General features: G+C 35.8%; 1 protein-coding gene across 2 annotated transcripts in view; it reads left to right on the top strand.

Moving 5' to 3' along the window:
• Positions 1-26,292, top strand: part of CNTN1 (contactin 1) — a 364,639-nt gene that overhangs the window by 224,742 nt on the left and 113,605 nt on the right. For both annotated transcript variants that reach the window (XM_081587322.1, XM_081587323.1), the window contains exons 12-14: positions 3,440-3,590; positions 6,827-6,954; positions 7,265-7,440. In XM_081587322.1, the coding sequence (XP_081443448.1) occupies positions 3,440-3,590; positions 6,827-6,954; positions 7,265-7,440 (455 nt within the window). The remainder of the gene's footprint in view (positions 1-3,439; positions 3,591-6,826; positions 6,955-7,264; positions 7,441-26,292) is intronic.

Below are 26,292 nucleotides of genomic sequence, written 5' to 3'. Positions count from 1 at the left end.
TCTTAATTATTATTATTTTGAAATTAAAATAATCCTGGATGATATCTTCTTCTCCCATTAACTATCAATGACCCTTTAATGTATATCTCTGGGTCAGAATTTTATCCTCAGCTTCTATCTCAGTATGAAAAACTTCTTAGCAGAAATGGTCATCTGGGTAAATTCATAGATATCCAAAACTTAGCATGTCTGAAATTAAAGTCATTATTTCTCATTCATCCACACCTTTTCCTCTTGAAATATTTACTGTTGTAAAGAATGAAACAATCCATTACATCCTTTTCCCCATTACATCTATTAAATTTCTCATTTTTACCCTATAAATCTTTCTGAGTTTTTTTTACATTCTTATTTTCGTTACAACTACCTTAAATAACACCTTACTATATCATGCCTTTTTCATACTACTTGAAGTGGCTATCATTGAGTTTAGTTATATTTTAAGTAATTAATCCAGATGGGCAGACTTCCTCTTCTGGATATGATTGCTGCTGCTGCTGCTAAGTCGCTTTAGTCGTGTCTGACTCTGTGCGACCCCGTAGACGGCAGCCCACCACGCTCCGCCGTCCCTGGGATTCTCCAGGCAAGAACACTGGAGTGGGTTGCCATTTCCTTCTCCAGTGCATGAAAGGGAAAAGTGAAAGTGAAGTCGCTCAGTCGTGTCCGACTCTTAACGACCCCATGGACTGCAGCCCACCAGGCTCCTCCGTCCATGGGATTTTCCAGGCAAGAGTACTGGAGTGAGGTGCCATTGCCTTCTCCACTGGATATGATTACTGAAAAGATAAAGCAGTAACTCAGTGCAGCTTGTTTGATTTTTGCTACACGAAAGGGTAATTCTTTAAAACAGTTGTACCACTACAAATTGAGTGACACTAAAAGAATGTGAAAGGCAGTGAAATAATAATAAGAAAGTATTAAATAAAACTATCTTTTAAGAGAGTTGAGGCCTTCTTAATTTTAACTTTCCTTGATTCTTCTTAAATTTTAAGGATCATATTCCATTTCTTCCCCTTAAAGTCAAAATTCCTTGCTAATATATTCAATCTAGCTTCTTTGGGTATCAAGCAGATGTTTAGGCTTAGGCTTCATACTGTATCACTTTGGTGAAAAGTACACAGAAATCATTTTGACTTTTAGAGAAGATATGAGATGAGTTTCAATTATTTCCCAAATGTAACCTCTTTTGTTTTCTGTTGTAATTTCTTCTTTTTTAAAAAATTAGTTTTTTTTTTAATTGGAGGATAATTACTTTACAATAGTGTGATGGTTTTTGCAACACATAAACATAAATTGGCATACATGTGTACCCCCCATCCTGAGCCCCCCTCCCACCTCGCTCTCCATCCTATCCCTTTGGGTTTTCCCAGAGCACCAGCTTTGGGTGACCATAATTGTTATACATTACAAAATGATAAGAAAATGCAACAGTTCAGATTGAAAGATCTCTTTGTCTTCAAGCATAAAATCTTCCAATCATTTAATGTCTATTAATGTAGTAATTAAGCAAACTGAGCATTTTGAGATTGAGATCAATTCCTGGGCATCTTTATATTTGTTTCAATCTATTTTTTGTTTATTGCCTGTAGAAATGGTGTTTCTCGTTCTTCTTTCCTGAGTTATTTAGTTAACTTTTGTTTATCTACCAAATGATTATTGAGTATTTTTGCTGTACCATATATTAGTCTACAATAAACTCAATAAAGAGCAAAGAGAATATACATACATACATATGTGTTATATATATGTGTATATATAACACATATATATGAACATAGCCTAGATTCTGTCATTAGAAATTTGAATATTACATAAGCATGAAGTCATTCTAATGACTAGACCAAAGCAACTATTTTATTAAAACTAAACTGATTTAAGAAAAATTCTCATTTTATAGATGAATTTAGGCTTTTTAAATATAATTCTATTACATTTTCTCTCACTTTACAAACCATATGTTACCCATAATATTTACTGAAGCTAGACAGAATACCACATGCTGTGTTAGGCATACAACACAAGTTGGTTGTTTACCTATATATTTATTGCCAATTATAAAACACAAATTAAAAGAACAATGGAATAATCTAAAACTTTACCATAAGAAATGTGTTCCTCAGAGTATGTTCCTCACTTCCTAGAAGTGCTGAATTTCAGGTTCACAACAGACGTACTGAGATCTCAGCATTTTTACTGAGATCCTCCGATGGTTCTGATGCTCAGATAAAATTTGAGAATCATGGAACTAGATGATGAAGCACTAAGACCTGGATAAAGATATACTTAGACTTAGAAAAAGCTGTAGAAAGGACAGTTACAGATGACTGGAATATGTGGAAATAGAAAGAAGGAATTCCCCCAGAGTCTGGGGGAAGGTGAAGAGATTGAGAAATGAGCTAGATGTGGGGACACTAAAGAAAGTCAGATATCATTAAGTAAGAGATTCTAGGCTCTAATCTGTTTTCATAATTATTATTCTATACTTTGAGGTAAGGAGATGTATCATGTACTCCTCAGTTAATTGAAAACATCATTCCCATAGCTGTCTGTAGGTTGGTCTTAAAGGCAGGGGTCTCTGTTTATTAAAGCATCTCATAGTATTTGCACATAGTTGGTGCTCAATAAATGTTTGTATAATGAAGGAGGAGTCATATAGTTTGCTGAAAAGAGCATGCTTGTGAATCAGATGGAACTAGATTCAAATGTAACTCCCACCTGATAACCTTCTGCCTGTGGCACCTTTGGCAAGTTACATAATCTTAATAGATATTAGTTCTCTCACTTGTAAACTAGAGACTGTTTAAAGTGTGGTTAAAGAATACTAATTATAAATGTGTGTCAGTATTAATAATGGTGCTCCATTTCCTCCACCCTTTCACTTAACTTCCCTTGTGCAATTGAGTCAAGAAAATTGAATTAGATGTTACCTTAAAAATTATACAGCATTTGACTGCAACTAAAATTTATAAAAATCCAATTATCACCGAGAATTGCATGTTTAAAATGGGCAAGATTTGATAAATAAAATATACCTTAGTGAAGTTATTAAAGCAAAGAAAAACTACTAGTGTTATGAATGGAATGTCTGTTGGTCATAGTGGATAATATTTGGTGAGATTAATACTTTCTGGCTTCCCAAGTGGCTCAGCGGTAAAGAATCCACCTGCCAATGCAGGAGACCCAGGTTTTATCCCTGGGTTGGGAAGATCCCCTGAAGAAGGACATGGCAACTCACTCCAGTATTCTTGCCTGGGAAACTCCATGGACAGAGAATCCTGGTGGGCTACAGTCCATGAGGTCATAAAAAATCAGACACAATGACCAACAGCAACAATCTTTTCTATTGATTATCAATCAAAAGGAAATAAAAAGTACTATAGTATAGAAGAATTTTTTTCTTTTTAGCAAAAACAGAAAATAACTAGTTCTTTCTTTTTAGCTTTGGCTCCAACTTTTGAAATGAATCCTATGAAGAAAAAGATCCTGGCTGCTAAAGGAGGACGGGTTATAATTGAATGCAAACCTAAAGCTGCACCCAAACCAAAATTTTTATGGAGTAAAGGCACAGAGCGGCTTGTCAATAGCAGCAGGTTAGTCCAGAATGCAGTTCAGTATTTGGAAAAGTTTACTTTGTAAAGAACCTGTCTTCACATTCATAATGTAAATGTTTTTGTTCTAACTTTTCTCCACAGATGATATCACAGTTCTAAGGTAAACCGAAATACTTACCCATCACTGTCCCTATCTATTATAAACATTTAAACATCTACAATTTATAAGGATATTTTAAAAGTGAGGCCCAGAGATTTGTGATAAATTGCCCAAGGCCTCAAAAATAACTAAAAATGGGAAATAAAACAGAATATAATCTTTCCCTAACAAGCACATCTATAGCCATTCATATTTGATTTAATTTTATGCAATTAGTCTATTAAACATTTCAGTAGGGAAATAAAAGGTGATTTCAAAGTACAAGTCACCTCTTCCCATCTTCCAAAGTGAACAGGGACTTCTAATTTTCCTAACTACCTATCGGTATTTTAGAGGTTTGGGATAAAACATAAAGCATATGGCTTGTATAGATTATTTGCATAAAAGCCAAACAACAGTTTTTATGAGTTTCCCAGAAGAAGTTATGATTATATTGAGTACTAAAGTATGGGGAGAAGCAAGTCACGCTGGGAAATAAGAGAAGTGGGATATGAAAGTTGAGGAGCAAGAAATATTTCAGTCAGGAGAGTGTAGTATGCACAAAGGCCCTAAGGCAGAGGGCAGAGGATGTATAAAGATTGCAAGAACTGAAATCAGTGTGGCTGTCTTTAGAGGAAAATTAAGAGTGTTAAGGAATGACACATAGTAAGCCAGATGATCAGCAATATTTTTCGTGTTGAGGGACTTGGCTTCATCTACGAGTAATGGAAATCTATCTAAAGGCTTAAAGAAGGAAGGGGAAAAGTAGCTTTTGCTTTAAAAAATATTCTGGCAAAAGTGTAAAATATAAATCTTCTTTATAATAATCCAATAAAGAATGTAAGATGGGTGCTACCATCTCTATTTTTATATACCTAAAGCCTGGAAAGGTTTAAGTAACCTTCTAAAAATATGTCAAATGATCTCGAAGCTAGAACTTTGAACATGTGCCATGTTGATATAGAATGAACATATTTCTCTTGTTAGGATAATCACAGGTATGACTCTGTATACAACAGAAATGGAGTGGGAAGGGGTATGCAGGGACAGCAGCTGTTTCCCAGAACACATTAACTTTTATAGTTAATATGCTTGACTAAGAGTTATTAAGACTTTAACAAAATGATACCTGAAGAATTAGTGTTAAAGGAAAAGTCAATTTGTGCAATATAGCATCGAAACTTTAGCAGTCAGAGAACGAATGATACAGACCGTAATCCAAAGGTAGTTCCATTCTCAGGTATTCACTGCTACAACAGCCTGGGGCATGGCGTTCCCTATTGGCTGCACCATTAGCTCTCTCTCCTTAATGAAAAAAATCTTTCTCTGATTCCTATGAGGACTCATGTCATAGGCCTCTGCAACCATGGATTTCTCAGAACCATGCTTCATGGATTATACTGAGATAATTTTGGCAACAAGTGACTAATTTATTAAAGACCATGTGGTTCCTGGCTTCTGTGACTGTTTATCTAGATCATATTTTCTGAAAATAAGATATATATTTCACTTGTATGTGAAATATAAAATATGACTCAAGTGAACTTATTTACAAAACAGAAACAGACTCACAGACATAGAGAAGAGACTTATGGTTGCCAAGGAGAAGGAGGTTGGAGGAGAGATGGGTTGGGAGTTTAGGATTAGTAGATGCAAACTATTATATACAGAATGGATAAACAACAAGGTCCTACTGTAAAGCACAGAATAGTCAATATCCTGTAATAAACCATAATGGAAAACAATTTCAAAGGCTTATAAAATAAAGTAAAAATCCAGGGACAGATAATCCAATAATGACTTTAAGTGCAAACATTATATAATAAAGTTATATAATAATATATAAAGTATTAATATATGTAATATAAATTATGTATGATATATCATAATATATGTGATATTAATATTATATGAATTAGATATAAAAGTTATAAGAAATGAGTTTTTGGTCTCCTGGCTCTAAGGAAGAGGCAGACAGGCAGAGGGAATAGATTTAAGTTCTGTTAGTATGAAATATTTAGTTTATATTCAAAGAAGAATTTCCTAAGCAGTAATTTATACAGAAGCTTTTACTAAGGGAGGTTTTACAATATCTTTGTTTGAAAGTTTCTAAAAATAAAATGTCTGTATTTCTCTGTAACTGTGGAAAGAACAGTCTGTTCTAACTTCTAGGTCTGAAGTCCTGAGGTCACATTCCTGGAAGATCTGGACTCATATATTTCAGGCTTGTGACTGGTCTAAGTATCTCACAGTGGTTTAAAAATCATTTTACAGTGATGTGTAGAGAGCCACTGCTTCAGTCAGACTCCATGTAGTTCATACATTCAAAATCGGGCTGTTTGAGTGCCTGTTCATTGTTCCATGTCTCCCCCCTTAAGGAGTTTCTGGAAAATAGTATTTTTTGTTTTGTTTTTTCCTAATGAATATATACAGTAATCAATATGTTACCTAGTTGGAGACAGATAAAAATTCCTGACATCTAATTCAAAGATAGATTAATAAGTAAAACTGAAGTATTTTTCTGATGAAATATGTATTAAGAAGAAAAATTTTGGAAAGAGGGATAGCATGAAGAATGCCAGGACAGTGGCAGAGCCATGTGTGCCTGTGTGCATGTCATAATATCTAGAATTATCAGCAAAGCTTTACTGAAGGTGCCACTACGGAAAACCCTGAAGAATGTAGGAAACAAACTGTGAAATTCTATTGGGCCTTAAAGGACAGTCTGAGGACTGTGGCCCTTACTACGCATGAGGTGGAAAAGTCACTTCAGGGTCCTGGGCTGTAGAGTGCCATCAGTGAAAAGAGTGGTGTGATAAGATAATATGACATATATCTTCATGTCTGGCTGACAGGTGGGAAAGGAGACTGTGGAGAGACAAGGATGGCAGCAGGAAGATAGGATTACTGTGATAGTCCAAGAAAAAGATGAAGATCGCTTTCCAAAACAATTTGATGTTGGGAAACAAGGTTCTAAACAAAGGCTAGAACGTTTCATCTTTAAAAAGTCTCTGTCAAGCAATTTATATAAAATGTTTATGATACAAAGACATTAGTGTTTTTAATCTAATACATAGAATAATAGCATATTTCATTAAATTAATTTTGCGAAGTATGTATTTTTTTCATTTCACAGAATACTCATTTGGGAAGATGGCAGCTTGGAAATCAATAACATTACAAGGAGTGATGGAGGTGTCTACACATGTTTTGTAGAAAATAATAAAGGGAAGGCTAATAGCACTGGGACCCTTGTTATCACAGGTAAGAAAACATTTGATTAATTTTGCGTTTTTTTTTTTGAAGTTTAACAATGCTTAGTTTCTAATGTGCCGTAAGACATGTGATTCTGTGCTAAGCTTATAAGACAATTCATATATTGATGCCTCCATTTCAAAAGCCTTCTGGGCAAATCTCTTGCTTGATGAAACTATTCCTGGAATTTGATTTGTAGATATCTTACTCCTTTGCCCAGGGATTTCAATTATATTGATTTGTATTTTGTAGTATACCAGATAATATGGTGTCTCCTAATTCTTAATTGTGCTTTACTCCTTTATTTAAAAATATGTAGATCCCACACGAATTATACTGGCCCCGATTAATGCTGATATCACTGTCGGAGAAAATGCCACCATGCAGTGTGCGGCTTCCTTTGATACTGCCCTGGATCTGACATTTGTCTGGTCCTTCAACGGTTATGTGATTGACTTTAACAAAGAGAACGTTCATTACCAGCGGAATTTTATGGTACGTGTTTTATTTATGGCATGTCCTTATTTTCATCTTATTAACATTCTGACAACCCCCATGTGTCTGCACGGGAATTTTTATTACTAAATCATATATCCTAGACTGAAAAACAGGCAAAATTTTTTTCATGGGCCTCCTTAAATTAATTGTAACATTCCTGAACCTTTCTAAAAATGGCTAGCCCTGAGGATCTTGGTAGTGAGCCACTAGGGAAGCCCAACAATACTGGAGTGGGTAGCCTATCCCTTCTTCAGTGGATCTTCCTGACCCAGGAATAGATTTGTGGTCTCCTACATTGCAGATGGATTCTTTACCAGCTGACTACCAGGAAAGCCCTCATTATGTCCATTTTCTCTTTACTGTAATACAATTTTTATATTAATGTGCACTCTACCTCATTATATCTATACTTTAGGTTCTAGGTGACTTCATTTCAAATGAGGTAAGAGCGCAGAACTTATCCTTTGTTATAATGATGATTTTAAGTCATTTATTTTTTTTTCTTTGAGGGTAAGAAATAGACAAAATATATACATGGAAAGGTTTGGAGAAGTAGTTCATGTGATTTTTAAAGGTCTAAATGGCTGTATTTTAAGAATAGAAAGCATGGTGATATCATTGTATATAAATAAAGAAAATAGAGGGAAAAGAGGGGGAAGTAATGGAGGAATAACAACTTGTGTAAGAACACCCTTGGTTGCACTGATAAGACTCCTTAAATTGTGATGAATTTAAAGGGCAAATTTAAAGTGATCACTGCTCCTGTCAGTCTGTTCTCTAGGAAGGCAATCGTTTAGGAGCCTAAAGATCTATCTAGAACCATATGCTTAGTTAAGAAAACTTTAACTCTACTTTTAGAAGTCAATTATAATAAGTTTGAATTAACTCAGCATAGTATTTAAGATTTTTCAAGTCCTATTGAAAGGTTGTTGCTGAACCACGAAAAGATGCCGGTGTTCTTGGCCTCCAGAGGAGAAGAATTCAATCCGGGGCCAGAGATGAGGCTTGATCACTCAGAGCTTTGGTGTAATAAAGTTTTATTAAAGTATAAAGGAGATAGAGAAAGCTTCTGACATAGGCATCAGAAGGCGGCAGAAAGAGTACCCCCTTGCTAGTGTTAGCAATGGAGTTATATACTCTCCAATTAGTTATTACAGTGAATCAAAAGAATGTCTGGAGGTTGTAAAGACCTCACTAGACCTACTCCCATAATTTACAGTTGAAGATAACAGGAGCCCCCAACTGAAATAAATAATTTATTTTAAAAAAATAAAACAAAATAAACAAAGATCATGGGAAAAAAAAGATAACAGGGTTAGCCAGAAGGTTTAATCCAGAGACTGTCCCCAAGTAGGATTCATTATTATTATATAATCCTAGGGAATGTAGAGGGGAAAAAAAAGTTTATCCTTTTTTCCTCCTTGAGAATTCCAGACACCTCTCTCCTTGGGGACTCCTAGACTTCTTATCAACCTGCCTAGGAAATGAATCTCTCACTATGAAATCTGAAGTTTGATACATACCTATTATAATATTATGTTTCCAAATTGTCTGCTGCTGCTGCTAAGTCGCTTCAGTCATGTCCGACTCTCTGTGATCCCATGGACGGCAGCCCACCAGGCTCCTCTGTCCCTGGGATTCTCCAGGCAAGAATACTGGAATGGGTTGCCATTTCCTTCTCCATTCAAATTGTCTAACTATCCTTAAAAAATTCATCTAGAACATCCCACTTTAAAAAGCCAAAGCAAGCATTCAGTCAGGTTGAGATTGATTTTAATGGGCTGGAAACACTTATTCTTAATTTTTTATTAGATAAATACATAAAACAATTATCAACATAGCATCAATATTTATCCCTTCCATATGTCAACTGTAATTCCAGTTCCTTTCTTTTTAATCTAACAGATCTAGGTACAACTGTGCATATATAGAGAATCTACTGTCTTTCAGTTTCTGAACCAAATTTACACTTTAAAAATAAACAACTGGGATTTATAGAAGACAATTTTAACAGAATATGTGATACTTTTTCCTTATATGTCTATTTTGATGTGCATAATCATAAGAATGCCCAACATTAGTAAATTTTATACCGTTGTCTTTGATAATTTCTTCACATTATGTTTTATTTTGCAAGAAAAGCAAATACCACTCAATTTTCATTCATTTGAAGAAAAAAAAAGTTAACAAAATAGAGGTTTTTTTTTTTAAGTAGACTTTTGAATTTTAGTTCCTTGATGTATATACTGAATAATGTCTAAAATGCAACAAGTATAATTTAATAAGTACTTACTTCTAGCTGCAGTGGAGTCTATAAAAATAAATTGGCAGTTATAAATTGCCCAAATTAAGCTGAAACTTCATATATCGAGCCTCTATTTCCTTTAAAATAATAGTTTCTTTTTGTTGATTGATTCAAATAAACATTTCAAAAGAAAGAAATTAAAGGAGGAAGGAAGAAAGGAAGGAAGGGAAGGAGGAGAGAGGAAGGAAAGAAGAGAAAGAGAGAGATGTTGGGGGAGGGGAGAGGAAAAAGAAATAAAAAAGAAAAGAGGCACATGAAGAAATAACAGAAATACTAATTAAGAAATTAATATTATATTGGGTGATAAGGATGTAAAAGTTGGCTCAATGCTCAGCGTTCAGAAAACTAAGATCATGGAATCCTGTCCCATCACTTCATGGCAAATAGATGGAGAAACAGTGGCAAACTTCATTTTTTTGGGCTCCAAAATCACTGCAGATGGTGATTGCAGCCATGAAATTAATGTTTACTCCTTGGAAGAAAAGTTATGACCAACCTAGACAGCATATTAAAAAGCAGAGACATTTCTTTGCCAACAAAGGTCCATCTAGTTAAGGCTATGGTTTTTCCAGGAGTCATGTATGGATGTGAGAGTTGGACTTTTAGAAAACTGAGCGCCGAAGAATTGATGATTTTGAACTGTGCTATTGGAGAAGACTCTTGAGAGTCGCTTGGACTGCAAGGAGATCCAACCAGTCCACCCTAAAGGAGATCAGTCCTGGGTGTTCATTGGAAGGACTGACGTTGAAGCTGAAACTCCAATACTTTGGCCACCTAATGCGAAGAGCTGACTCATTGGAAAAGACCCTGATGCTGGGGAAGATTGAGGGCAGGAGGAGAAGGGGACGACAGAGGATGAGATGGTTGGATGACATCACCGACTCAATAGACATGAGTTTGAGTAAACTCCAGGAATTGGTGATGGACAGGGAGGCCTGGCGTGCTGCAGTCCATGTGGTCACAAAGAGTCGGACAGGACTGAGCAACTGAACTGAACTGAACTGAATGATGTAAAGTCTTTGATCATCATTAATTTACTGTACTCCTTCCTTCTGGATGTTAACCACAGAGGTTCATACTTTCCCCTCAGAGAAGCCAGAACAGATCCCAACTACAGGCCAACGCTCTGGCCTCAGGGATTTGGTTTCAGCTTCATTCCACCAAATAAGGAGTATAATAATAATCAGTGGCAGAAAACATACTCACTGGCTAAATATGCAACTTCAGTTCAGTTCAGTCACTCTGTCGTGTCTGACTCTTTGCGACCCCATGAACCACAGCACGCCAGGCCTCCCTGTCCATCACCAATTGCCGGAGTCCACCCAAACCCATGTCCATTGAGTCAGTGAGCATATTGGGTACCTACTGACCTTGGGAGTTCATCTTTCAGTGTCCTATCTTTTTGCCTTTTCATACTGTTCATGAGGTTCTCAAGGCAAAAATACTGAAGTGGTCCATCATCGATTCTGGAGTTACTCAAACTCATGTCCATTAAGTCGGTGATGCCATCCAGCCATCTCATCCTCTGTCATCCCCTTCTCCTCCCGCCTTCAATCTTTCCCAGCATCAGGGTCTTTTCCAATAAGTCAGCTCTTCACATCAAGTGGCCAAATTATTGGAGTTTCAGCTTCAACATCAGTCCTTTCAATGAACACTCAGGACTGATCTCCTTTGGGATGGACTGGTTGGATCTTCTTGCAGTCCAAGGGACTCTCAAAAGTCTTCTCCAACACCACAGTTCAAAAGCATCAATTCTTTGGCGCTCAACTTTCTTTATAGCCCAACTCTCACATCCATACATGACTCCTGGAAAAACCATAGCCTTAACTAGACGGACCCTTGTTGGCAAAGTGATGTCTCTGCTTCTTAATATGCTGTCTAGGTTGGTCAAAACTTTTCTTCCAAGGAGTAAAAGCAAAGGCACATTTTTAGCACTTTGTAGATGGACAAGAATGTCAACGTTCAACGTTCACTCAGATAATCACGATGGTGTGATCACTCACCTAGAGCCAGACATCTTGGAATGTGAAGTCAAGTGGGCCTTAGAAAGCATCACTACGAACAAAGCTAGTGGAGGTGATGGAATTCCAGTTGAGCTATTTCAAATCCTCAAAGGTGATGCTGTGAAAGTGCTGCACTCGATATGCCAGCAAATTTGGAAAACTCAGCAGTGGCCGCAGGACTGGAAAAGGTCAGTTTTCATTCCAATCCCAAAGAAAGGCAATGCCAAAGAATGCTCAAACTACGGCACAACTGTACTCATCTCACACGCTAGTAAAGTAATGCTCAAAATTCTCCAAGCCAGGCTTCAGCAATACGTGAACCGTGAACTTTCAGATGTTCAAGCTGGTTTTAGAAAAGGCAGAGGAACCAGAGATCAAATTGCCAATATCCGCTGGATCATCAAAAAAGCAAGAGAGTTCCAGAAAAACATCTATTTCTGCTTTATTCACTATGCCAAAGCCTTTGACTGTGTGGATCACAATAAACTGTGGAAAATTCTGAAAGAGATGGGAATACCAGACCATCTGACCTGTCTCTTGAGAAACCTGTATGCAGGTCAGGAAGCCACAGTTAGAACTGGACATGGAAAAACAGACTGGTTCCAAATAGGAAAAGGAGTCCGTCAAGGCTGTATATTGTCACCCTGCTTATTTAACTTATATGCAGAGTACATCATGAGAAACGCTGGGCTGGAAGAAACACAGGCTGGAATCAAGATTGCCGGGAAAAATATCAATAACCTCAGATATGCGGATGACACCACCCTTATGGCAGAAAGTGAAGAAGAACTAAAGAGCCTCTTGATGAAGGTGAAGGAGGAGAGTGAAAAAGTTGGCTTAAGGCTCAACGTTCAGAAAACTAAGATCATGGCATCTGGTCCCATCACTCCATGGGAAATAGATGGGGAAACAGTGGAAACAGTGTCAGACTTTACTTTTTTGGGCTCCAGAATCACTGCTGATGGTGACTGCAGCCATGAAATTAAAAGACGCTTACTACTTGAAAGGAAGGTTATGGCCAACCTAGATAGCATGTTTAAAAGCAGAGACATTACTTTGCCAACAAAAGTCCATCTAGTCAAGACTATGGTTTTTCCAGTGGTCATGTATGGATGTGAGAGTTGGACGGTGAAGAAAGCTGAGCGCCGCAGAATTGATGCTTTTGAACTGTGGTGTTGGAGAAGACTCTTGAGAGTTTCTTGGACTGCAAGGAAATCCAATCAATCCATCCTAAAAGAGATCAATCCTGTGTGTTCATTGGAAGGTCCGATGTTGAAGCTGAAGCTCCAATACTTTGGCCACCTCATGCGAAGGGTTGACTCATTGGAAAAGACCCTAATGCTGGGTAGGATTGGGGGCGGGAGGAGAAGGGGACGACAGAGGATGAGATGGTTGGATGGCATCACCGACTCGATGGACATGGGTTTGGGTAGACTCCAGGAGTTGGTGATGGACAGAGAGGCCTGGCGTGCTGCAATTCATGGTGTCGCAGAGAGTCGGACACGACTGAGCGACTGAACTGAGATGGACAAGTCGATTTAGTTCTGTAAATAATTAAAAAAAAAAAACAGAAAAGAAATGTATTTTAAAATAAATTGTTAAATTCAATTCAGTCTTTTGAACCTAAAAAAGACTCATTTGTCCATTATTCAAGTTGTACTATCAAAAACATCAATATATAGCGTTGGAGATTTTCAAATCATGTTTTTATATTTTATTTAATTCTAGCAACATTTTAATTATTAAATATCATGTATTCACTTAAAAATATAGTATTTAACCCATACTACAGCAGAAACAGTGATACACATTAGAGTAAAGAAAACACTGAATAAGACAAATGCAGGCACTATTGAGGTCTGTTTCGATGGGGCTTTTTTCTGTAAACCTACATCACTGGAAATGCCTTGAAGAGTAACTATGTAGTTTCCTTTACTTACAGAAATACCTGTTAGACTGTAACATTTTGATGTGTGTCCATGTTCCACTGGAGGTCAAAGAAGCCCAACTAAAAGAATTGTGGACTGACTGACATGACAACTGTGGGTTCAGCAAAAAATTATTTTTTAAAAGGCTATTATCAAGGTTATGACTCAGACATTGGAGTAACTAAGTAACTATGCAAGGAATCAGAACATGTGAAATTCCTAAAAAATTTACTGACTGATAATTTTGCCTATATTACATTACACATAATAAAAGAAAGCCCTTTACACTTGTTGTAGAAAAAAAAGACAAACACAGGCACTGATCTAAAATCATACTTACCCTATGAGTTTAAAATTCAAATATAAATAATTTGGGAAAAAATGACTTGGTAGTTATCGCAGTTAGGAAAACTATCATCATCATATTTAAATCATTTAAATTGCTAAAAATTAGTAATAAACTCTAATTCATGAAGACTATATACATCAAAATTTAAACTTTTAATTCTAAGAATCTGTTTGTATTTTCTAGTTTGATTTCAATAATATATTATATTCAATAATCAAGCATTCTTGATTTTAGCTTGCTATCCTTGATCTTGCCACTATGTGGCAACCTTATATAAGGCTTCACATTTCACAACCTGGACTCTGGAACGTGAAGTTTTGTGAAACTAAACAAATATATTTTCTTATATCTAAGATGTATGATTTAATTTTTTTCTTTATACTTCTTCCGATTATATTCATATAATTATCAGGGGAGCAGTAAATATATTTTTGAAGATGTACATTTCCTTTAAGAATTTATAGTTATCTATAAAATTTGAATACATAAATAACATTTCTATTACATTTCTAATCTTGCTTTATGTCAAACTCTTTTGAATTAGTTAATTTTAAAATGGAGCTATTAATTTTAAAGCTGTAAGGAAACAATATTTATTATAGAAAAAGACTTAAAAGTTAACTATATAATTTACCTGTCATGTTATTTATCCTGTCACTATTCAAATAAATATTCACTGAGTATTGTATGGCTATGTAATCAGGGTCAGTTAATGTTTCATTTGAACTTGAATTTATGCATTGATGTTAAGTATTCTTATATTCATACATATATATGAATTATAAATGTCATAACTTTGGAACTTTGATACAATAAGCTTATAATTAGTTTATCTGGCATTCTTTTATTCTGTTAAAATTGTATGGCAAATACGTAAATTTTTCAAGTCCAAATATAAAATGATTTTTATTTAGATTTTCCAATCCAATAGCTACTTCTCCTTTAGAGTAAATAAAAAAAAAGCAGCATTTTACTTACTAATTTAATTTTTAACCCCTTTTGCTCTAGAAAAGACCTGAGACATTTTACAAAAAATTGTGTATTTATAGCATATCATTTTTTGCCTCTCCCATGGTGATACTTGACATGCATATTTGTTTTTTCAAGAATTTTTGACATCTACTTTGAGTCATTTTCTGTCAACTATTCGTCAATTCTCCCTGTCAGAACCACTATCTAAGTTTAAGTTTCTTTAACTTTCTAATTCTGGTATTGTCACTGAAATAACTTAGCTCTTTTTCTAATTAAAAATAAAAGTTAAAATTATAATTCAGGTAGAAGACTTTACATACCTGTTTTGAATTCATAAATATCATATAAATTGTTCAGAGACTTTGCCACAACTGGAGCTCTAGGCTCAATTCTTTTCATTTCTTATTTTGTGACTCTGAGTCAGTGATTAAGCCTCTGTAAGTCTCATATTTCCCCCTTGGTAAAATTTTATTAGTAATTCACCTACTTCACTAGTTACTTCATTGGGTTTGCAACATGGGTTACTTCATAGTATTTTTGTGAGAATTCAATAAGAGAATGCCTATAAAGTGCTTGGCACAAATTCTGGCAAATTTTAAGTGGTTTATTACTAATACTTTTTATAGTAGAGCCATCATTCTTCATTGAAAATTCCGGAAGATTTTGCCAGATAGTTTTGTCTGGTCACAGATCTCATTTTTCATGATTTATATTTTGCACTGCTTGCTGTACTGAATACCTAGCCTGAGACAAAAGATTCTAGGTATTTCCTTGCTGAGAACAATGGAGAGGTGATAAATAGTCAACATTTTATTGAGTGCCTGTTTGGCAAGCATTGGGCCTAATGTTTTTCTTGTATTTCTCAGTTGATCTTCATAGCAGTTCTCTATGGAGCATATATTATTGTGATTGTCTCAATTTCCAAGATGAGGAAACAGCATTTGAAAGGTTAAGTAGCTTATCCAAAGTCATATAACTTGCTGATGGTAGAGGATTTGAAACCAAGGTGGTTTGATTGTAGACCCTGTTGTATGCAACTGGTTACCACTTCAGTTTCCAATCCATTGGCTGGTACTCATGTCTGTATCTATTTAAATAATCTCCCTCTCCTTATTTGCAACACTATTAGACAGCAGTTGAACAGCATTTCTACTCTTAACATATTCTATATCTTGTTTAATGAACTTTGTAAAAATTTCATTCACTTTTGGTTGTGCTGAGTCTTTGATGTGTGCAGGCTTTCTCTAGTTCAGGTGGTGGGGTGGTGGGGCTACTCTTCATTGTGATGCATGCACTTCTCATTGCAGTGGCTTCTCTAGTTGTGAAGCACAGGGTTTAGGCACAGGGACTTCAGTAGTTGTGGCCTGGGGGCTCTAGAGCATGTGCTCAGTAACTGTTTATTTGCCCCATGGTATAATGGAATCTTCCCAGACCAGGATCAAACACATGCCCCCTGCATTGGCAGGCGGATTCTTATCCACTGTAACAACAAGGAAGTCTTAATGAAATTTTTATGTTCACTCAAAATTATCCAAATTACTTTACTCTCCCCACACTTTTAGCAAACTTTTTGTACATAGTAAGTCAAGTCTACAGAGTTTCAGGTGGTTCTTAATGATTTCCTTTAGCAAGATAGTTTATGTGTGTGTTTGCAGGTGTGTGGCCACGCATTTGTTCTGACTGCATAGACAACATTCAAAAAAGACAGATTTTTTTTACACTAAGCCTAAAAGGAAATATTAAGTCTACTGAAAAATGTGTTTAAATTTGAAACACATATATCTCATACTAGAAGGTATTACAAATTTGAACAGATATTTTGTTTCTGTATTTGTGAAAAGAGAGTAACAATAATAAAAAAGGAAGTCATTATTTTCCTTTTAATTTCATTGGTTCTCTGTCATTGTCAAGCAAGAATGTAATCATTGTCCAGAGTAATGGGGAAACAGATATCTGTGGAAAAGGAGCATTAGGCCACAATCCAGGCAAATAAATCAAATTAGACCTGAAGAAACAGAGCAGAAGACCAAGCAGGCACAATGAGATGATGTGAGCTATAAAATGATGGTTCTAAACCAGGAACAATTTTTCTCCCCAGAGAAATTTGGTCATATTTGGGGACATTTTTGGTTGTGACAACTGAGGGTAGGTGGTGTATTATTGGCACCTGTCTAGCATGGGTGCTGCTAAACGTCCCATAATTATGAGGATAATCCACAACAGAAAATTATCTCGACCAGACTGTCCATCGGGTCAAAGTTGAGAAATGCTGTTCTCAAGGGAGATTTAAAAAAAAAAAAAAAAAAGATAATAGAAGGACTGAAAAGTCTTAAGCATGGTATGTTGGAAACAAGGAGAAGTTATATTATTTTGAACAGATGAGAGTGCTGAAGACAAAGGAATTATAAGATCTATAAAGATATATGAATCATTTTTCAAAATAGGTTGAATGTATTTTGTGAATTTAAAACTCTGAAATTCTGATGAATGGTGGCAAAAAGAAATATGTAAAAATTCCCCTGACATAGTTCTATGACCTACAAACAACTCAAAGTGTCAGTTACCTCTGCCCAAATTGTTTCTCTACTAACGTTAATTAATTGGAAAAGAGAATTCCATCATACCTCATCCTGTATGAATTTTCTCAAACTCCCTTTCACTACCCTAAAAAGCCTACTTATACCACGCTTTACATTTTACCATTTTCCCCCAGTAAACATGGAAGTAGGTAGGTTCCTATGCTCACTAGATGTATCTATGCTTAGATTGGCTTTTTCCATATCATCACACTTCCAGGGTAGATATCATGCCAACTAAAGTTATTCTCTAACATAGAGTTCCACAGTCTAGTCTTCAGGAAACATTTGTTGAAGATCATGCTCAGTTCAGTTCATTTGCTCAGTCGTATCCAACTCTTTGCAACCCCATGGACTGCAGCATGCCTGACTTCCCTGTCCATCACCAGCTCCCGGAACTTACTCAATCTCATGTCCATTGAGTCAATGATGCCATCCAACCATCTCATCCTCTGTTGTCCCTTTCTCCTCCTGCCTTCAATCTTTCCCAGCATCAGGGACTTTTCTAATGAGTCATTTCTTCGCATCAGGTGGCCAAAGTATTGGAGCTTCAGCTTCATCATCAGTCCTTCTGATGAATATTCAGGACTGATTTCCTTTAAGATGGACTGGTTTGATCTTCTTGCAGTCCAAGGGACTCTCAAGAGTTTTCTCTAACACCACAGTTCGAAAGCATCAATTCTTCGGTATTCAGCTTTCTCATATCCGTACATGACTACTGGAAAAACCATAGCTTTGACTAGATGGACCTTTTTTGGCAAAGTAATAAATAGAATTAAGAATATATGACTGCAAGTCTTTATTCTTCAGAAATGCATTGGCTTGCAAAAATTTCCAAAAATTCATTCAAAATTAAAGTCTCATTTGTTTTACATAAAGCTCCTTGCATACTTAACAATCACTGGAGTAATTATTCTGGTTCTTTATGCTAGCAAAATATAGTGTGTATATAGAAATACATATATAAAATAAAAGGGAAAATAAGCATAAACTTTTGGTGTCTTAAGAATTTTATTTTACAATTTCATGTTGTTGATTTTGATGTTTTATTTATTATATCACACTAGAAATATACTATTTTGTTATTAGCTATCATATTCCCCAAAAATAAAAGTAACTTTTTTTAAAATATAGTTTTTAAAAACAGAACATTATCTAAAGATCTAGAATTCTGTTGCAGTTTTGTCCTTGACAAATTATATGACCTTCAGCAAAGCAGTCATTCTGAGCCTCAGGCTTCTCATCTGTCATATGAGGAAGTTGGGCCACAGCAGAAATTTTGAAAAACAGCAACAGAAGGCTTTTAGCAGCAGAATTCTTTTCCCAAAGAAAAGTTAAATTTAAATTAGAACTCAAATAAATATCCAAGGTGAAGTTAAAATTACTCTGACTGAAGAAATTGTATACACAATTTCTGAGAATCTGTTTGTGAGGATTTCACATTTGTAGGAGCCCAAAGACATAACCGTAGGGTCTCTCACACCTTCCTATCCCAAAACACATCTTGTTCTGATCCCTTCTTTCTACCAAGCAATCCATGAAGGTTTTGGAACCCTAAGGCTAATGGAAATCAATTCAAAAACCATACAAATTAAGCAATGTTCCAAGTTTTCTTTCAACTCTAAAATATGGGTGCTAAACCTAAGGCTTTCATGGTTTTGTCTATCATTTAAAATGCTTAGTAGACATTTCCTTCCTTGTGAGCTCTAATTTAAAATGATCCAATTGATCAAAATTGAACTCTTCAGCCATCAGAATAGCCAAATTTAGGGATAGTCAATGTTCCTTGATCCTATAAGTACTGGGCAACATCTTAGTAGTTGTCCTAAATGATTTCTCTAATATATTTAGGTGTGTGTATTTGTTATGACAATACTTATTTTCATAAATTTTTTGTAAGCCCTATCTTTTCAATTTTTTTTTTTAACATTCAAGCAAATTTAGAGCTGATACATTACTTAAAATAATACTAACTTGAATATGTTAATTATGCCATGTGTGAAAATGATTTTGTGATTAAGATAATGGCCTTGGAGAAGGAAATGACAACCCACTCCAGTACTCTTGCCTGGAAAATTCCATGGACAGAGGAGACTGGTAGGCTCCAGTCCATGGGATTGCAGAGTCGGACACGACTGGGCAACTTCGCTTTTCACTTTTGCTTACTTTTTTGGAGATTCAATTTAATGTTTTAAGAAATGAATTATAGTAATAGTAATTTATTTTTTAAGGGTTCAACACTAGATAGACACATAATTGATACATAGATAAAAGCAAATATGACAAGAAGTTTGTAATTGTTGAATCTAATTGGTTAGTATATGGATGGCCATTGTACTATTCTATTTTCTTATGCTTGAGTGTTTAAATAGGTTAAAATTTAAATAAAATAGAAAATAATAGCATGTTGTATTTTTCCTGTGGTGAGAAAATATCCACTTTTACCTACTGAACTGTGAACCTAAATTCAAATATTTGATCCATGAAGTACTACTTTGGCAGCAGCTTAACTTGGTGAAAATGTTAACTATTGAGCCTCTCTGTTGTTGTTGTTGTTGTCTGGTCATTAAGTTGTGTCCGACTCTTTTGTGACTCCACGACTGTAGCCCACCAGGGCTACATTCTCTGTACATGGGATTTCCCAGGCAAGAATACTGGAGTAGGTTTTCCTACACCAGGAGATCTTCCTTCTCCAGGGGATCTTCCCAACCCAGGGAATGAACCTTGGTCTTCTGAGCCACCTGGGAAGCCTTCTACCAGTAGCTTAAATTAAAATCTCAAATTCCTTATCCATAAAATACAAAGATTAACTATATCTCCCTGAACATTATACAAATTAAATAAGAAAATATATTTAAAGTAGCTAGCACATTGCCAAGCATCTAGCCTAGTGTGTGTGTGTGCTCAGTCATGTCTGACTCTTTGTGACCCTATAGACTGTAGACCACCAGACTCCTCTGTCCATGGGATTCTCCAGGCAAGGATACTGGAGTGGGTTGTCATTTTCTCCTCCAGGGGAACTTCCTGGCCTGTGGAATGAACCTGAGTTTCCTGCATCTCCAGCATTGGCAGGCAGATTCTTTACCACTAATCCAAGCATTTAAAGAGCCTTTAATAAGTTAGATCAAATATTAGTAGTTCACAGTAGCAAAAGCAATGGCTGTGGCAATAGTGGAAGTTGCACTAGCATTCTTAACAGTGGTATTAGTAGCAGCAGAAATAGTATCCTATTAACAGCAACAGTGGTAGCAGTAGTAGTGGTTGTAGTAACAGTAGTGTTGTGTCCTCATCTCTAAAATAAAGTTAAGAATAGTACCTCTCTCCCAGGGTGGTGGTTGTAAATGAATTTGCACATGCAAAGTATTTGCATTAGCCTCTGCCACCTATAAAATGCTTACTAAATATTTGTTGTTGTGTTGATGATGGTGGTGTTAAAGTTTGCAGTTGCATCTGATGAATTTGCTACAGTTATCCCTTCTTTAACCTAGCAAGCCAAAAGTAAAAAAGAAAAATATTTTTCATAGATATAGCATGTTTCATACATATTTATTAATTTTCCTTATAGGTTTCTAAAATATTCTCTTTAAAGGCTATCCTTTTGTCCAACCTTCTATATTTGTCTCTTCATTCTGAACTTCAATGGAATAAAAGAGATGTTTCTATAGAGACATTTTGAGTTCTAAGCTTTATTCAGACCTTGCATATACATACCATTTAGCATATTTCTTTGTTTATTATGGTTAATTGAATTTGTTAATACAATTTAGTAATTCAGATTGATTTATATTATAGGAATGATTTTTCAAAGTTAGTTCATGGGAGAGGGGGAAGGAAGGGAGGGGCATTTATATTTTGGAAGTCCTTTGATTTAAACTTGGGAAATTTCTCAGTGGTAAACCACATATACACTTTGGAACATCCTTGAGCTGTGCTATCACAATTTCCAGTATGTGATTCAACCCTCCTCATATGAAGGGAAGCATTTTGTAATTCAGCCAAGCAGTGGTTTGTAGTGAAAATATAGAGAGCATTCGTATCTAATTTGCGGCTAGAATGTGCTGAGATCCATGATCTTTACTTGCTTTGTAAGCGTTCTGTCAACCACTGAGAACCTCAACTTCTCCTGAGGTATGGAAAGTGCTAGCACCACTTATAAAAACTTCAGCAAAGCTTTTGTACATACACAACTCTATTGGAAGTGATACAGTATATTTTTTTCTTTGCTTTCCTTTTGAGGTGTTTCAACGCCACACCTTCACCAAAAATAGACCAAGTAAGAATAAATGTTAAAGTACCTTATTATTGCTTTACGTGAGTAGACCTATCATTAGCTACCTAAGTCCTAATGTTTAAAACAGGGCTGACATTTAAAATGAGTTTAGCATTAAACTTTTAGAATAGTTTAATTAAAAGTTTTTAAGGAGTTAATTCTGAAGATTCAGTAAGTATAACTTTAACATGATATTTTAAGACATAAAATACCTTGTGTTTTTCATTGCATGTGAAAAGTATAAAAAAATATGACCACATTATTCCTCTCAGAATTAAGTAAGTGACCATAAAGAAGCAATATGCTTCAAACTGAGATTTTGGGAGGAAATTATAGCAATTTCATTAAAAGAAGATTATTAGGTATATAGCATTCAAGTATTTTACAAAGGGTAGTTATGGTTCCACAATTTTTTAAAATTATTTTTGCCCTCATTTTTTTATTATAAGGTTGAATTAAAAAAGTTAATTTCTGAAGTGTTTTATTTTTTTAAATTCCAATCTAATCACATAGCTCATTGAAATAGCCAGAGTTTAACAACAGGATTATCTTTCATTAGATACACGAAGCAACCAAAGTAGTGAGTTCACGTAATAAAAGCATATAATAGAGCTAAGTGCTTTTCACTACATGCAAACATTATTCTTTCTTAAATATAGCTATTATCTTGTGCCATAATAGTGTTAAACTGTTTTATTTAATATCTTTACCTTACTGAATATTTAGTGTCAAAATTCAGTCTATTAAGGATGTAAAAGTACATCAGTCTGTTTTATAAATATATAGTGATTAATTATTTTTATTTTACTGCAGTTACTTTACATTATTTTTTCTCACTAGAGTTTTCTTGAAAAATATGTGCCAGTTAGCCTCTGTGATAGCTCAAGAAAAACTCTTCTATTATTATCTGCCCCATTTACACAATTTTACTCTGTATTTACTTCAAATATTTTTTAAAAGAGTTATAAATAATAAAATAATATTTCTTTACTTCCTCTCTCAGATGAATTCTACTTAGTAGGAATATGAGGAGTTGGTTATGAGGAACTGGCCAACTACAAAGTTAGGCAAGTCCCCAAGACAATCTTCAGTTCTGAAACCAACTACAAATTCCAAGAGTTGCCAAAACCATCCTCAGCTTTGATTTTCTAGAATTCCCTGAAAGCTATTATGCTCATGATTACAATTTATTATCTGAATGCTGCTGCTACTGTTTAGTGACTAAGTTGTGTCCGACTCTTTGCTACCCCATGGAATAACATGCAGATTAAAATCAGCCAAGGGAAGAAGTGCATGCAATAGAGTCCAGAAAATGTACCAAACACAGAGCTTCCATTGTTCTCTCCCCATGGAGTCAAGATAAGTTACTGTATTGCTTTGGTGTGTGGCAGTATGCACAGAGTATTGCCAACCAGGGAGTCTTTCTTGAGCTTTGATGTCCAGAGATTTAGTTGGGACTTAATCAAATCGGCATTGATTGATTGCCCAAATATAATAGTTAATCTCAATCTCTAGGTTGATTGTTACTACATGACTCAAAGCCACTACTTGGAGAAGGCAATGGCAACCCACTCCATGGACGGAGAAGCCTGGTAGGCTGCAGTCCACGGAGTCACGAAGAGTCTGACACGACTGAGCGACTTCACTTTCACTTTTCACTTTCATGCATTGGAGAAGGAAATGGCAACCCACTCCCGTGTTCTTGCCTGGAGAATCCCAGGGACGGGGGAGCCTGGTGGGCTACCGTCTATAGGGTTGCACAGAGTCGGACAAGACTGAAGCGACTTAGCAGCAGCAGCAGCAAAGCTGCTACTAGAAGCCACAATATTTCATCTTTTGGGCAGGGCAAGCCCCTACTCTAAAACTACAGTTACAGCTAATGGCCACCCTAAATCACATGATTAGAACTATTTAGCATGACACAAGATAACCAGGCAAAGAAAGATACTAGAGATTACCTTCCATAAGCTGAGGGAAAGGCAAACCTCTCTTTGTAAATTTGTGATTTGCATTACAAATTTTGAATCTGTAAAGGCTTAAATTTTTTTTTTGATAAAGGCTTAATTCTTTACAACAGATATTGTCATTGTTGTCTAGTTGTTAAGTCGTGTCTGACTCTTTAGACCACATGTACTACAGCCTGCCAGGTTCCTCTGTCCACTAGATTTTCCAGGCAAGAATAATGGAATGGGTTGCCATTTCCTTCTCCAGTGGATTTTCCCAACTCAGGAATTGAACCCGTGTCTCCTGCAATATAGGCAAATTCTTTACCACTCTGCCACCAGTGAAGCCCCTACCACAGATACGAGTGGTTGTAAAACTTAGAGGTGTCCATTTTCTTATATGTCAACTGCATTTTTTCCTCTATGAATTTACATATTATTCCTAAAATGTTTATATTTACTCATGAAATTAGTTTATAAATAATTTGAAATATATTATTAATTGACAATTGATCTCATGTATATGGACAGCAATAGTTGTTCTTAGTTCAGCTATTTTATCTTATAATATGATCATTATCTTACCTGAAAAATCACATGAAATTACTAAAAGAATTTATTAAACACGTTGTAGATAGTAATTCTTTTAATTCATTTATGTAATATTTATTTGCTGAATTCCTCTTGTATGTCAGATATCACAATATGTAGTTTGTATATAATAATAAATAAGTCCTAGTTCTTTCTCAAAGAATTACAATCTAGTAGAAGAAATTAAAAACTAAATAATTAGAGTAGAAAGGAATAGTTACAATGAAAATATACAAGGGACAACTCCCTAACTGGGACTTTGGATTCCAGAGGAGAAAGGAGCAGCTAACAACTTCAAGCTAACCAAGTGATAGAAGTGGGAAATGAGAGAATCCAAGCAATGGGAACGATTATGTAAGCAAAGGTCTGCAGAAAAGAGAACACATAGTAAAGTGTAAGTTACTGGGGCCCAGGAAGTGGGAAAGAAGTAGCAAAAATGTGTACTTCATCCTGTCACCAAAATAAATCTCATCATGTGCTTACAAAATGCTGCAATTGTGATGGACTGTATGAATTTGCTATCCTAACTCTGCTTGTAGCTAAAAAGTAAGTACATATTATCTCAAGATCTGATGTCAGAAGTCTTAATAAGCATGTCGACTTGTTCATTAAGATGATGTGCTTTTGGTCTTATGTTCCTGGCACTACTGTGCTGCTCCTAGAGATACAGCACATACAGCTGTACATGAGTAACACAGGGATACAAGGCTAAATCAAATAGGAAAGGTTTTTCCTTCAGGGAAACCAACTTTAATCATAAAATTGTATAAATATTTTACTGAAATGAGATATATAATTTCACATTAAGTAAATTGTGCTATGGCAAAACATAACAACAGAAAGTAGAAAGACTCCCTTGGGGAAATGACTTGAACTGATTCTGGTGGGGAAGGGTAAGTGTTATTTTGGTGAAGGTGGGGAGAAGGTAGAGTATGAGGGGACCAAATCCAGGAGAGGAAACACGTTGGAGAATAAGAGATAAGAGATAACGAGATACATTAAGCCCTAAAAAGGGAATGTTCTGGAAAGCAGAGTGTAAGTAAAATGGTGGCACTTGGTGAGCTGGAATATTGGACAGAATTTAGAGAATGGATCCAGGTTGACCATCATACCACTTACAGCTTTTATTCCAAGAAGGGGAATATTTTTAAAGGTTTTTGTTTGTTTTCATAGAAAGGGATGATTTGATCATATTTGCATTTTTAAAAGGTCACCGTGGGTGCCAAGTGGAGAAGAGAATAAATGGGACCGGGGTGGAGGTCATGACCAAACAGGATATAGTAGTTCAGTGACAGATATTGGTAGCTTGGACAAAGGCAGAGGAATGGTGATGACGAGGAAGGGATAAATTCAATAATTCATATGATGGAATTGAAACTGAAGAAGAAAAAGGGTTGAGAATTTTCTCAAAATTTCTGGAAAGTGTGCTGTCACAGATGACAAGAAAAGTTGAGTTTTGGGGGACAGAAGGTCAAATGCTATCAGAAGTCATGCAAAATTAGTTTAAGAAGCAGGAACCAGCTTGAAATGGATTAAGGAGTAAGACTTAAATAAATGGCAAAAGCTAAAAACAGAAAGTTGGGTTTTGATGATTCGGTAAGGTCAGGATGCAAGCAATCATACAAGAATTAAGCAGCTTAACATACTGCTACTGCTAAGTCACCTCAGTCGTGTCCGACTCTGTGCGACCCATAGATGGCAGCCCAGCAGGCTCCGCCGTCTCTGGGATTCTCCAGGCAAGAACACTGGAGTGGGTTGCCATTTCCTTCTCCAATGTATGAAAGGGAAAAGTGAAAGTGAAGTCGCTCAGTCGTGTCCGACTCTTCGCGACCCCATGGACTGCAGCCTACCAGGCTCCTCCATCCATGGGATTTTCCAGGCAAGAGTACTGGAGTGGGGTGCCATTGCCTTC

Source organism: Giraffa tippelskirchi, chromosome 4, assembly GCF_054371585.1.
Source record: "Giraffa tippelskirchi isolate mGirTip1 chromosome 4, T2T-mGirTip1v1.2.pri, whole genome shotgun sequence".
Taxonomy (NCBI): Eukaryota; Metazoa; Chordata; class Mammalia; order Artiodactyla; family Giraffidae; genus Giraffa; species Giraffa tippelskirchi.
This window is presented reverse-complemented; position numbering and strand designations above follow the sequence as displayed.